This window comes from Sprattus sprattus, assembly GCF_963457725.1.
Source record: "Sprattus sprattus genome assembly, chromosome: 11".
NCBI classification, from domain to species: Eukaryota; Metazoa; Chordata; class Actinopteri; order Clupeiformes; family Clupeidae; genus Sprattus; species Sprattus sprattus.
The window spans coordinates 24,848,533-24,861,032 of NC_137909.1; the positions used below are offsets into that span (position 1 = coordinate 24,848,533).

Below are 12,500 nucleotides of genomic sequence, written 5' to 3' on the forward strand. Positions count from 1 at the left end.
CAAAAAAAGGAGGGATTGAATGATAAATTGCTAATATCCTACCAACACTTTCTCCAATAACTTCCTAATTCCAATTCTAATTCCAACGTAGGTTTTCCTGTATGCTTGCCATTGTTGGTATAATACAGCAAGGAATTACAGGACCAGCTTTTGTTGTCATTTAAAAGGATGACATACTCTATATCCAATCAATGATAGCCTGGTAGGGCCGGTCTTATAGCCTGTTACCTTTGTTTCGAAAAGAGTGACAAGGTTGGCTTGTGGTGTTATAACTACGTAGTTTGGATCTATTATATGAGGGATGCTACATTGTTTGCCTGTTATGGTTGAATCAAGGGAGGTTTTTTGTTTGTATTGTTGGGATGGTAAAGTTATTACATTGTTAGCCACTAGCACAAAAAAAAAAAGTTCACTGTTAGCATATTGAAGGAAGTACGTTCACTTGAGTGAGGCATTTTAGTGGCAGACCAAAATGTTACTAACCAGTTGAATTTCTGACACAGTATGGCTTTTGGGGTATTTTGGAAGAAATTTGTTGGGGTTTTTTTTTTTAAAGAAAAAGAAACAATGGTCTTTCGCCATGAATAATGGTGCAGTAATATTACAATTATTTTTCAACAGCGAAATTGCTTCCTTTCAAAAAGGGATTCTTTTGAATGCTATCCTTGCAGCTGTATCTAGACCAGGGGTCTCAAACTCAAATTACCCGGGGGCTGATGAGCATCCAGTCTGGTCATTGGGGGGCCAGAATTTTACGGTAAACGTTGGGGTGGCCCATTTAAATCAATGGATCTTCTCTATTTATCTATTTTAAATCAATGGCACTTTGCGGGTCGGATAAAACCGCTTGGGTGGCCGGAATTGGCCCCGCGGGCCTAAGTTTGAGACCCCTGATCAAGACCCATTATTATGAATTATTATAACTATTATTCTCACCGGTACGCCTTTGCTCCCGTCCTTCCCTGGAGGTCCATCTTCACCTGGAGGCCCTTCCTGCCCCTCCCGACCCACCACACCCCGAGGCCCAGGCAAACCCACAACACCCTGGAGGAGAGACAGGCACAGAGAGAGGTTCAAAAGTCATCTATTGGATGTTTCCTTTTTATTTTATATACTCCGTATAGAACTACATTATATTTATCACTGTGATGACTGTTTTGTCAATATGTGCTATGTTCAGTCCATAACAAGAAGGGATTTTTTTATATATGTACTGTATATAAAAAAGTCATCTATGTAGATGGTGGATAGGTAAATGGATGGAAGTACAGATGATGTTTTTTACCGTTGATCCCCGGCTTCCTTTGTCTCCTATTAGACCCTGCTTGCCTTTTTGGCCCTACAGCCACAAACACACACAAAGATGGCATGAAACACTTAGCCCTGAATAACATAATTGAGTGTTTAAAAAAAACACATTAATGGAAAAATATGTTCTGAAAACAAATAAACATGAATTTAATTTAACACAGAAGCACACACTAATACACACCCACGTACACATAAATATTCACTTACCAATTCTCCTTTAGACCCTTTAGGCCCTTGTGGTCCTCGAGGTCCATGGTGGCCCTGAGAGAAAGCAAAGGCATGACGCTTAAACTGACTGCCTGTATGTTCCTACTTAAATTGGCACTTTTACTGTTACTGCTTCTGGGTTTTCCATGTAACCTTCATAGTAGCTCTTTTGAGTGTAAGAGTGTGCGTCTGAATGAACTGCAGCTGTATAGACACACAGCAGATGTGGTTCTAGATGTGTGGGGTCATGACTCACAGGTAATCCAGGGGCACCCGATCTGCCTCGTTCTCCGTCGACACCTAGCTGACCCTAAAAACAGAACAGTGTGTAAAGTTGTTTAGGTCGGTTCTAAGTAGATGTACCTGCATGGTGATTTCTGAAATGGCATTGATGTAAGTTAAAATAAACACAGAACGGAAAAAGTGGGATTGTTTGTAAGTGGTCAAGGTTCGAAACAACACAATGAAAAATGTATAATCAATATTGCTTCATTAACTGCTAACTCTAGTTTAGAGGAAAAAAATGGTTTGGTTGTGATATATTCTTACTTTGTATCCTGGATCACCAGATTCCCCTCTGTCTCCTCTGTCTCCCACACGTCCCTGAAATCATGAATGCACACACACGCACACACATACATACAAACACACACACATAAAGTTAAGCATACATGCTTTAAAAAGCCTTGAAATGGCCTCTATGAAACAGATGAAACAGGAGAAACTCACTCTGTGTCCGGGTGGACCAGGAGGCCCCTCAACCTTCCCATCATCCCCATGCTCCCCCTGAGAACAAGCAAAGCATTGTGGGTAACTGTACATTAGGGTGGAACATTTCCTGCATTCAAGAAGCATGTGTGCATGTGATGTGTGTGGCTATGTGCAAGGGTGTTGTTTGAACCCAAAGCTAATCAGATCAGACAATATAAGACTACAGACGCCCGAGGAGGCCTTTCCACACAGCTTGACTGAGTTAACGAGCTTGAATGAGTGTGTGTGCAAATGCAATGTATGACAACGTGTGTAGGAGTGGGTATGAATGTGGGCAGGTTGGTGTGAGTGCCTTCGGTGCGAGAGGTTGTGTGAGTTCTAAACATGACAGTGGGGAGTCGTGGGTTCCATTTAGTGTTCGGAACGATCCGGGTCAAGTGACTCACTTAAACCCTACATCACCCCCATAAAACCTCTCGTTCATTCAGTTAGGAACGAGATCAAAGCCCATCTGCATAGCTGGAGACCAGATAAACGGTGCACAGATTGTGTTATAGGGCAGAGGTCTTATTTGGGTCTGTCTAGGCAAGAGCGTGTCATAGGCCAGAGTTCATCGGAACATTAATTAGGGATTAAGTCGAGAAGCAACTGAGTGTCTCAAAATGTCGAGGTCAATGTCTGTTTGCAATGTGTGTGTTTGTTACGTAGGGAATAGAATGTGTGGTGCGTGTGTACCTTTTCACCTTTGGGTCCTGGAGGTCCAAGTGGGCCTATTGGACCTTGATGACCCTACGAGCAAACATATGACACATTTTGTCAATCCTATACATACCTGGTCTAGTGTAAGATTTTGTAAAGTACTCTATGACCTATTGTGTAGTGCTGCGGCAGCATGTGTTTGGCAGCACTGCGTCTCACCTCATAGCCTGGTATTCCTGTCTCCCCCTGCTGGCCCATTCGCCCTGGTGCACCCTGCAGGGAAAGACAGAGAACAGATGCTCATAACCACTGCTGAGTGGATGTTCAGAGGATAATAGAAATCATATGAATAGCTGGGACGTTATTCTTCTCCTCTGTATACGTAGTTCTGCTCTAAACAGAAAACGCAGAGCGCTGACAAACAACAGTATGGACCAGTGCAGACATTCACATTAACTGGTGGATGGTTTGGCTAGTTTAGGTCTGTTGTTGGCTTTAACTCATCCATAACTGAATTGTGTTGGATTATGTCTGCATTATGTATGAAAATTCTCTTATGTACTTTTGTACTTGCAATGCTTTACTAGACTGGTGCATCTGCATTGATAGAAAGAGATACACTTGAAAATAATGTAGAAAACCTAATTATTCCAAATTAATCAGATGTAAAATATCCAAAGCATTAAGCTACTCGTATGAACATCAATGCATAAACATGAAAAAACCTGCAAGGAAGTATGCTTTCTGGATTATTCCCTGGGGATATCAACAAACCTGCTACAGAGTAGCAGATTCTGCCAACAACATTTATCCAAAGCAAATTCATTTTGTATTAGAAAAAAGAAAAGACCGTCCAAAGACTGCAGTCAAGCTTTATATTAGGATACCAATAGATGTAAAACTGTATCTCCGCTATTAGAGTATGCTTTATCCGAAGAAGAAGACCTATGCCTTTGGCAAGTGTCTATGCAGTGTACTCCCCTTCCTATACAGTTATGGTACGGTAGGGTGATGAGGCAAAGTCAATCAATTATATCAATCGTTAGTTAAACTACCTTACAAGCAGCTGTTAAAACAGAAACTCAATTATGTTCCTTTCCATTAGGCTGGTCAGCAGCAGGTCAAAAATCTAATTACACATCAAGCGGATCAAATGTGGAAACTGAGAAAAGACATTTGCATGCCACATGTAGGGAAACTATCCTCTCTAGAAATCAGAATAGATCAGAGTACCACGCATGTACTTCTTCAGTAGCTCTGTTGGACATCCTCATGATACAGACTGGCGTCTACTGATTCATCGTTCCATGACATAAATGCCAGCAGGCCACTGTACATCTCTGCCAATGCTGCAGCATACATTACTGCTCAAGACGTCCTCCTCCCTCTCGCTCCTTCTCATACATTACTGCTTAAGACATCCTTTTCCCTCTCGCTCCTTCTCATACATTACTGCTCAAGACGTCCTCCTCCCTCTCGCTCCTTCTCATACATTACTGCTTAAGACATCCTCCCTCTCGCTCCTTCTCACCACATGGCCGATGGTTCCTCTCGATCCTTTGGGGCCTACAGCTCCATTTGCTCCTATCTTCCCCATCGGTCCTGTTTCGCCCAGATGGCCTTGGTGTCCTTTAGTCCCCTGGAAGGCAGATAACGTCCGTTTTACAAAACACACTCCTCACCTCTAAAGTCAAACTCAAAGGGTTAATAGTTAGCTGCTAATATGATCATATGAGCGGAGCAGGTATTGTGGACATCAGTTCAAGTCACTTTCCATTTTACAAAACACACTCCACACCTCTCAAGTCAAACTTGGAGGGTTAATAGTTAGCTACTATAAAAACTTGTGCCCAGCAGGTATTGTGGACATCAGTTCAAGTCACTTTCCATTTTTACAAAACACACTCCTCAACTCTCAAGTCAAACTTGGAGGGTTACTAGTTAGCTACTATGATAACTTGTGCCCAGCAGGTATTGTGGACATCAGTTCAAGTTCAGAAAGCCCAGCAGCTGAGCTCTGTTTGGGTTGATGGGTTAGAGTACAGTGCAGTAAGGTTAAGGGAGAGGTGTAGGACTCACCTTAGGGCCTGCTTTGCCTCGCTCACCAATCTTCCCAGGTTTACCTTCAGGTCCCTAGGAGAAAGAAGACTGATCAGGTATGGCTCTAAACATAATGTATTTCGGTGTATGAAATAAAAGTATTTGGGCTGATGAGTGGACGTGACTGTCTGTGAGTGTGTTGGTGTGTTGTGTGCATATGTGTGTGTGGGTGAGTGTGTTGGTGTGTTGTGTGCATCTGTGTGTGTGGGTGAGTGTGTTGGTGTGTTGTGTGCATCTGTGTGTGTGTGTGTGTGTGTGTGTGTGTGTGTGTGTGTGTGAGAGTGTTGGTGTGTTGTGTGCATATGTGTGTGTGTGTGAGAGTGTGCTGCTGTGTTGATGTGTGTGTGTGTGTGTGTGTGTGTGTGTGTGTGTGTGTGTGTGTGTGTGTGTGTGTGTGTGTGTGTGTGTGTGTGTGTGTGTGTGTGCCTGTGTTTGTGTAAACGCACTCTAATGCCAGTGTGTCCAGGGTCTCCCGGTGGTCCTTCTTTCCCCTTGAGTCCAGCCTCGCCTCTCTCCCCTTGAGACCCCTCTGGACCCATATCCCCTTTCTCTCCCTGGGCAGACACACACACACACACACACACACACACACACACACACACACACACACACACACACACACACACACACACACACATATATACACACACAAGCCATAATTAGTAAATGAGGTCCAGTTTTCACTTAAAGATACCGCTGACACAATAGAAATCAAAATGATTCTAGTTATAAACAGGAAAAGATGTTAAATTTCTCGTGCTATTGGTTGGGGACTTCCCACCGCATGTCACATGCAAGTCCTCATACAGTGGTGTCTGGCATCCCAGACCTAACCCCTTCCATACTCGCAATAGGATCGCACACATGTCAATACCAGGGACAACAACAGACTCTCATGCATGATGCACTACCTGATTATCTAAACATCAATCTTGTTACACTATGACATGACTGGCTTTCCAGGGTAAGGGGTGGGAGGCTTGGGGGGGTTGGGGGTAAAAGGGTAGAATTGGATACCAGCCCAGGTAAGAGTCAGGGAAGGGATTGGATATGAACCAAGGTTAGGGTTAGGATAAGGGTAAGGGGAGAGACTGGGATTACAAACCCTAGTCACCTGAGACACCTAAACATCTTGTAATAACAGACTTAAGACTGTCACTTAATACATGTTAATTCAAATGTCCCCAAGTAGTCTGTGAGCTTTGACCACTGGTTCACTTTTCATCAGTCTCAGACAATAGCATGTTCAAATGATAAAGCATGTCTAACACAGGTAATGTGCAAAATGTTGCTAAAATGGTGAGACATTGAAGTATGAAAGACTTTAACACGAACTATTTTTCACTGCTCTAGAAAAAAAAAACTGCAAAAATACTTTGGGTCAAATGATTTCCTTCTTTATGACAGTGGACGTCTTTCCGGTAAAAAACACTTTAACTATTCAAAGTGTAAGCCATGCTTTATTAAAAAATTGTGAACTGCATCTGAAGCTACTTTTGAACAGTGACCTCCTATGCTGAAGGTCAGTCTAGTGTAGGTTAGCGTAGGTTAACATTTTGTTTCTCTCACCTTGAGTCCATCAGGTCCAGAAGCCCCAGCTTCTCCTTCTAATCCTGGCTCTCCCTAAACACAGACACACACATTAATGTTAGTACTGTCAATCGATTAAAAAAACTAAACTTAACAAATTAATTGCAATTTGCTTAAGATTGAAGCTTGTAATAAAATATATTGAAATTTAAAACAACACAAAGGAAGTACATTTCAATTCAAATACTTTTTAAACTTTGAAGACAGATTCTCTCCTGTGAACTAAGATTTCCAAGAAAACCATCAAGGCCATCAAAATTGTCTGACAGCTTATCTGTTATATCCGTCTGACAGCATATCTGTTATATCCGTAGCATGTAAAGTGTGAAGGGACTTTTATTTTGAAACAGGGGTTGAGATGAAGATGCAGAGAAGAGAGAAGAAGAGAGACACAATAGAGACCCTTTGGAGGGACCTAGCAACTAGGTCAGCTGGTCGTAGTTAGAACCTGGCGTGCAGCCCGTTTGGTTAGTTGTAGGTTGAAGTGCTCAATAAACATGAAAGCTTGTGAATTCAACTAAGCTCTTTGTCAGGTGTACGTTGGATGCTCCCAGCACTAAGAAATACATATCTGTACATGTGTTTTATTTCCACTCCAGTACACTATAATTCTAAATCCTCAAACATAGGAGAAAGGACAAAGACAGTTTTCAGTCCTAATAGCTGGAAAAATGGGCTGGGATGAGATGAGATGAATGGGACCAGTCTAAGTAGTACCATTCATTTTAATAAGAGACTGTTGGAAAATGATATATGTGCTACACTCTTACGGCTTGTTAACATGCGCCAAAACAATGAGCTGCCATTCATTTCCAATTAAAGTTGGCAAGAGGGATGGCAACTATTGAAAGTCTGAAGTTACCACGGCAGACAATGGAAGATTTATTTAATGCTAATGAAAAAGTGATGCAACACAGTGACTACTGACAGCAATACTGCTGACAGGGAGGACCAACCACTAGCCTACTAGTGGCCCACAAACAGAGACAATCTGGGCAATCTCATCACTCATAGTGTAAACATAGTAAGTGCTTTTCTTGTTTCTTTAGGGAAAGCCTTAAAAGTTTCACCTAGAACCTTCTAGTAAGTATCTCTTAGCCAAGGCATGACTCTCCATCAAGGCTACAGACACAAAGGTGCTCTTTGGGGCTGACTTACAACTGCTACTTACAAGGACATTGGGACTTACAAGAGCCTTTAGGAGGTCTCCTGACAACCCAAGAAGCCCTTTTAGTCTAAAAGTGGTACCGTGATGATGAGTGGCATGGCTTTGTGGCAGGGTGAGACCACTTACTCTGGGGCCAACCAGGCCGGATTCGCCAACATTTCCTGGTGGTCCGAGGGACCCCTGCAGACATGAAAAACACAGCTATTTATTGTTTTCAACAGCCACTATGAGATCATTTAATCATTTAACAAGGAAAACTTCAGCCAAGTGCTTAAAATGGGAGAAAGGAATTTAATTGAAGCCTCCGCCAAACAGCACCCAACAACAAAAGAAACTAATGATTTCAGCTTTGTTACCATTAAAGAGTTTACCCGTGTAGAACTGCCAGATATCTACAAACGTACACATTTAACCTGACAAATACCCTCACACGCTTGAAAACACACTCATGAACACACACACACACACACACACACACACACACACACACACACACACACACACACAAATACACGTAGAAGGATTATCAAGTTCAAGTTCAAGTTCAAGTTCAATTTTATTTATATAGCCCATTATCATACACTGGGCTTCACACTTTAAGCTTAAAAAGCTATACCCATAATAGACTTAAAACTTTGACAATAGGAAATAAAAGGCAGTGAAAACAAAAGCAATCACTTGAAACGAAATCCAACTGCTACAAAGCACTCACTTTACAAACTCACACACAGCAGCCAACTGATTCATAGAAAGCAGTGGAGTATAAGGTTGTTTTTAACCTCTTTTTAAAACAGGTTTCAGTTACCGGGGCAGATTCGATCTCAATGTGGAGCTGGTTCCAATAGTGAGCAGCATAACGGTTAAAAGTCATCTCACCCTGTTTAGTTTAAACTCTGGGCTACCACTAGCTGACCAGCTCCTGCAAGTCTAAGAGTCCTGCCAGGTTTATAGTCAGCAAACATTTCAGAGACATAATTAGGGCCTAGACCATTTAATGACTTACAAACAAAACGTTATACTTTGAATCAATTCTGTATATAACTGAGAGCCAGTGCAAGGACTTGAGAATTGGAGTAATGAGCTCTCTTTCCTTAGTTTTTGTTCAAATTTATCAGCATTCTCAATTAGCTGTGGTTTTTCTAATGGACTTTTTGGTCATCATACAATAACTCAAACTACACCAACAACACAAACCTTCTCTCCCGACTCGCCTGACAGACCTGAATCCCCAACATTGCCAGAGGGTCCCTGAGGACAGATAACACTGACAGGTCAACATTTTTGTCAAAGCTGTCACTGTGTGTATGTTTTTTTATGTAATGCCTTAATGTCTGTTCAGGTGGCATTTACCTTCAGCCCGATATCCCCAAGGGGTCCAACGGTTCCTGGTACACCTGGAGGCCCCTACAAAAACACACACACACACACACCGGCACAGGCCAAACATACACAGACGCACACTCACACACACACACACACACGCGCGCACATACACAAACACACAAACACACAAATATTAGGACCAAATTCCACCAACATCCCTGACTCCAAATGTCTCTTAAAGATAAAAAAATTAAACGACAAAAATCGAAAAGTTTGTCATTTGTATCATATTGAGGGTAAAGCTAAACCATATGACCACTTGAACTTAGAGTTACTGAACTGAAACACGACGGCAATAAAACATACGATCTCTTAATGGCCACCATGAATTAATTACACCAAAAACATGTTACAAAAGCAACACACACAACTACAACGCCATAAAATGCAAAATATTCAACAATCTCTAGGAAGAAGAAAAAAGGTCAAGATAAAGGGAGAGGGGGGCAGGAGTGAGGGGGGGGGGGACCAATAAACTGAATATGGTGTCATCATCCTCACCGGGTCTCCTGCTATGCCCTTGTCTCCAGGAGGACCGGAGGAGCCTGGGGTACCCTGTGGGGACAGACAGAGCCGTCACACACACACACACAAATACACACACAAACACACAAACAGACGGAACTAATATTTACACGCACAAAAGACACAACAGGCATTAGGCGTGCATACGGGCAATCCGTTGTAAAACCTACCGGAAAACCCTTAAGCCCCTTTTCTCCAGGCTCCCCAAACTTCCCCTACAATGGGAGAGAGAGAGAGAGAGAGAGAGAGAGAGAGGGCGAGAGAGAGGGAGAGAGAGAGAGAGAGAAAGAGAGAGAGAGGAGGGGAGAGAGAGAGAGAGAGAGAGAGAAAGAGACAGAGAGAGCCAGGGCCCAGAGAAAAAGCAGTGAGATGAACAGATTATCCTGGGATACTAATCAGCATCAATTTTGTTTTCATTTGGCCTGCGAGAAACAGGAAGTGCTTTTTACCTCATTGCCCGGGAAACCAATCTTCCCTGGTGGTCCATCAGGGCCCTGTGAACAGAGGGAAGAGGAGATTTCAGGAAGAGAAGATGAGAGGATGAGAAAAGCATAGGACAGAAGAGTACACATTAGCCAGGGGCTGTGCCGCTCATGTTTAGTTGGGATGACTTTGCCATGACCTTATGAGACAAGTCACACCAGAGCATCTCACCGTCTTGCCCTCCAGACCGCGCTCCCCCACCAGCCCGTCAGGCCCCCGGGGTCCCTGAAATACACACACACACACACACACACACACACACACACACACACACACACACACACACACAGCCACACACACACACACAGCCACACACACACACACACACACACACACACACACAGACACACACACACACACGTGTCACAGCCACACACACACACACACACACACACACACACACACACACACAGCCACACACACACACACACACACACACACACACATGTTTCAGATTTCAGCCATGGATCAACATCCTACTCCTATATAATCTAGGGTATAAAGTTACAGTATCAACATCAGTTTCTTAAGTTTGTAGAGTAAGACTACAGTCAACTCAATACACACACACACACACACACAGCCACACACACACACACACATACCCGTCTGCCTTTGGGTCCTCTACCACCAATGGGGCCTCGAGAGCCAGGGCCACCCTACAGGACACAGGTGAGAGAGAATAGGCAGGTGAAACTCAACGTTAAATGGTAATACATACTGTATGCACTAACGAAAACATTCACACACTATTTTACACAAGTAATGAGTACATAGAATGCACTGAATATCACTTTACAATAGACCTCATACACTCTAATTTACAGGCCCTTTCCTGCAGAATATATTCACTGTAAGGAGGACCATAGGCTAGCCTGGCCATTACCAGCCTGCTGTGACTCCATTTCATTCCGTCTTTCAGTCTGGGCCAACCCAATGCATTTTGGTTTCCGAGATGGGCGGGTGCTTATCTTGAGGTTTAAAATCATTGGAGTTCCCTTAACCAATCAGCAACGTTTAGTAAGCATTCGGTAGATTAAACTCTTCCCAAAGTCAGTTGGGAGAAGAGCTACGACGTCCTTTCCAATCATAAAACTTACAAGAAAATACTCTTGTTCTCCTTTTAATTTTCTGATGTTCTCGAGAGTTGAGACAACTTTTCCGATAGCTTTTCGTGTCTTTTCCTCCAAGGCGAGTTTTGCGTCACAGCTCTGAACTGTTCGCTGATTGGTCCTGCAAAATTTTGAGTTCTGGAGACGATTGTCAATGGGGTTGGGCCAGACTGAGTATGAGCTTGAAATCAATTCAGGCGGAAATACGTAGGCTGGTGTCACCAGGCTAACCATAGGACACCAAATGAGATATATATAGATTGCTGTACGGTAATAAAAAGAAGATGTCTGTATGCATCCTACGCCTATGCATTCTAGAAGTACTGTACTGTTTGTTTGTTAAAATGAATCTGCTTCTGCGTGAATATAGGTGTCTAGCTTGTGCCTGTAAGGACTCTGCTGTGGAGGCGCGGCTCATAGGACCCCAGTGCGTCCTATGACCTATGAGACTCGAAGTTCACTTCACTTAAACGCTGAAAAGATCCACGTTAATTGGACAATAGGCTTTGAACCCGTCATTTTGGGACATCTAGCTGTTAGGTAGGGTAGTGTTTAGTGACTAGATGGCCACCTAGCTGACAGGAGAGTGAAATGCTAGCTAGCTAACTCAAACTAGCTAGGCTTAATTTTAGTGCCTCATGCTTTATTGTGTTGTGTTTGTTGCTGACACAGATAACGTCAGTCATGTATTTTTGCTCTTATAAAATCAGCTCAACTGTGCTTCCCTTGTGTTTGAGAGCACCAGCATCCACTGCATTCTGGTGTATAGATCTACATCACACGTGTGTTCAGAAGTAAGTACGAATATGTGCAGAAATCTGAATAAAACTAAATGAACAAAAGGTTGCACAGCCCTCCACAACAATACAGAATAAGTTGCACTAAACGTGTTCCCGGTAGCATTTAAATGTGAGAAGCAATCTCCAGCAACTGTATGCATAGTAATCTACAGTGAACATGTGAGCTTGAAACTACAGGACATCCAAGTGCAGTAAACCTCCACTGGTACACCGGGGACAGTTTAGTTCCTGCCGCCCAGTCTATGACCTGCTTAGATCTGAGCTTGTGTTGTTAGATGTCACTCAAGGCTGGGCACCCCGCTGTCCAGTGTGACTGTGTGTGTTTGTTTTAATGCCCCCCCTCTTCCTCGCCCGTCACACACACACTTTCAGCACTCAGTTGGATGTAAACACAGTGACGGGGTGCCGAGA

At 43.1% G+C, this 12,500-nt stretch overlaps 1 protein-coding gene across 1 annotated transcript in view; it reads right to left on the minus strand.

Moving 5' to 3' along the window:
- Positions 1 to 12,500, minus strand: part of col27a1a (collagen, type XXVII, alpha 1a) — a gene marked incomplete at both ends in the record, with an annotated part of 55,273 nt that overhangs the window by 5,281 nt on the left and 37,492 nt on the right. Inside the window, 20 exons of the mRNA XM_080847203.1 lie at positions 937 to 1,044; positions 1,286 to 1,339; positions 1,519 to 1,572; positions 1,775 to 1,828; positions 2,068 to 2,121; positions 2,248 to 2,304; positions 2,965 to 3,018; positions 3,148 to 3,201; positions 4,460 to 4,567; positions 5,008 to 5,061; positions 5,475 to 5,582; positions 6,598 to 6,651; positions 7,913 to 7,966; positions 8,981 to 9,034; positions 9,137 to 9,190; positions 9,671 to 9,724; positions 9,865 to 9,909; positions 10,144 to 10,188; positions 10,349 to 10,402; positions 10,783 to 10,836. Of these exons, the coding sequence (XP_080703329.1) occupies positions 937 to 1,044; positions 1,286 to 1,339; positions 1,519 to 1,572; positions 1,775 to 1,828; positions 2,068 to 2,121; positions 2,248 to 2,304; positions 2,965 to 3,018; positions 3,148 to 3,201; positions 4,460 to 4,567; positions 5,008 to 5,061; positions 5,475 to 5,582; positions 6,598 to 6,651; positions 7,913 to 7,966; positions 8,981 to 9,034; positions 9,137 to 9,190; positions 9,671 to 9,724; positions 9,865 to 9,909; positions 10,144 to 10,188; positions 10,349 to 10,402; positions 10,783 to 10,836 (1,227 nt within the window). The remainder of the gene's footprint in view (positions 1 to 936; positions 1,045 to 1,285; positions 1,340 to 1,518; positions 1,573 to 1,774; positions 1,829 to 2,067; positions 2,122 to 2,247; positions 2,305 to 2,964; positions 3,019 to 3,147; positions 3,202 to 4,459; positions 4,568 to 5,007; positions 5,062 to 5,474; positions 5,583 to 6,597; positions 6,652 to 7,912; positions 7,967 to 8,980; positions 9,035 to 9,136; positions 9,191 to 9,670; positions 9,725 to 9,864; positions 9,910 to 10,143; positions 10,189 to 10,348; positions 10,403 to 10,782; positions 10,837 to 12,500) is intronic.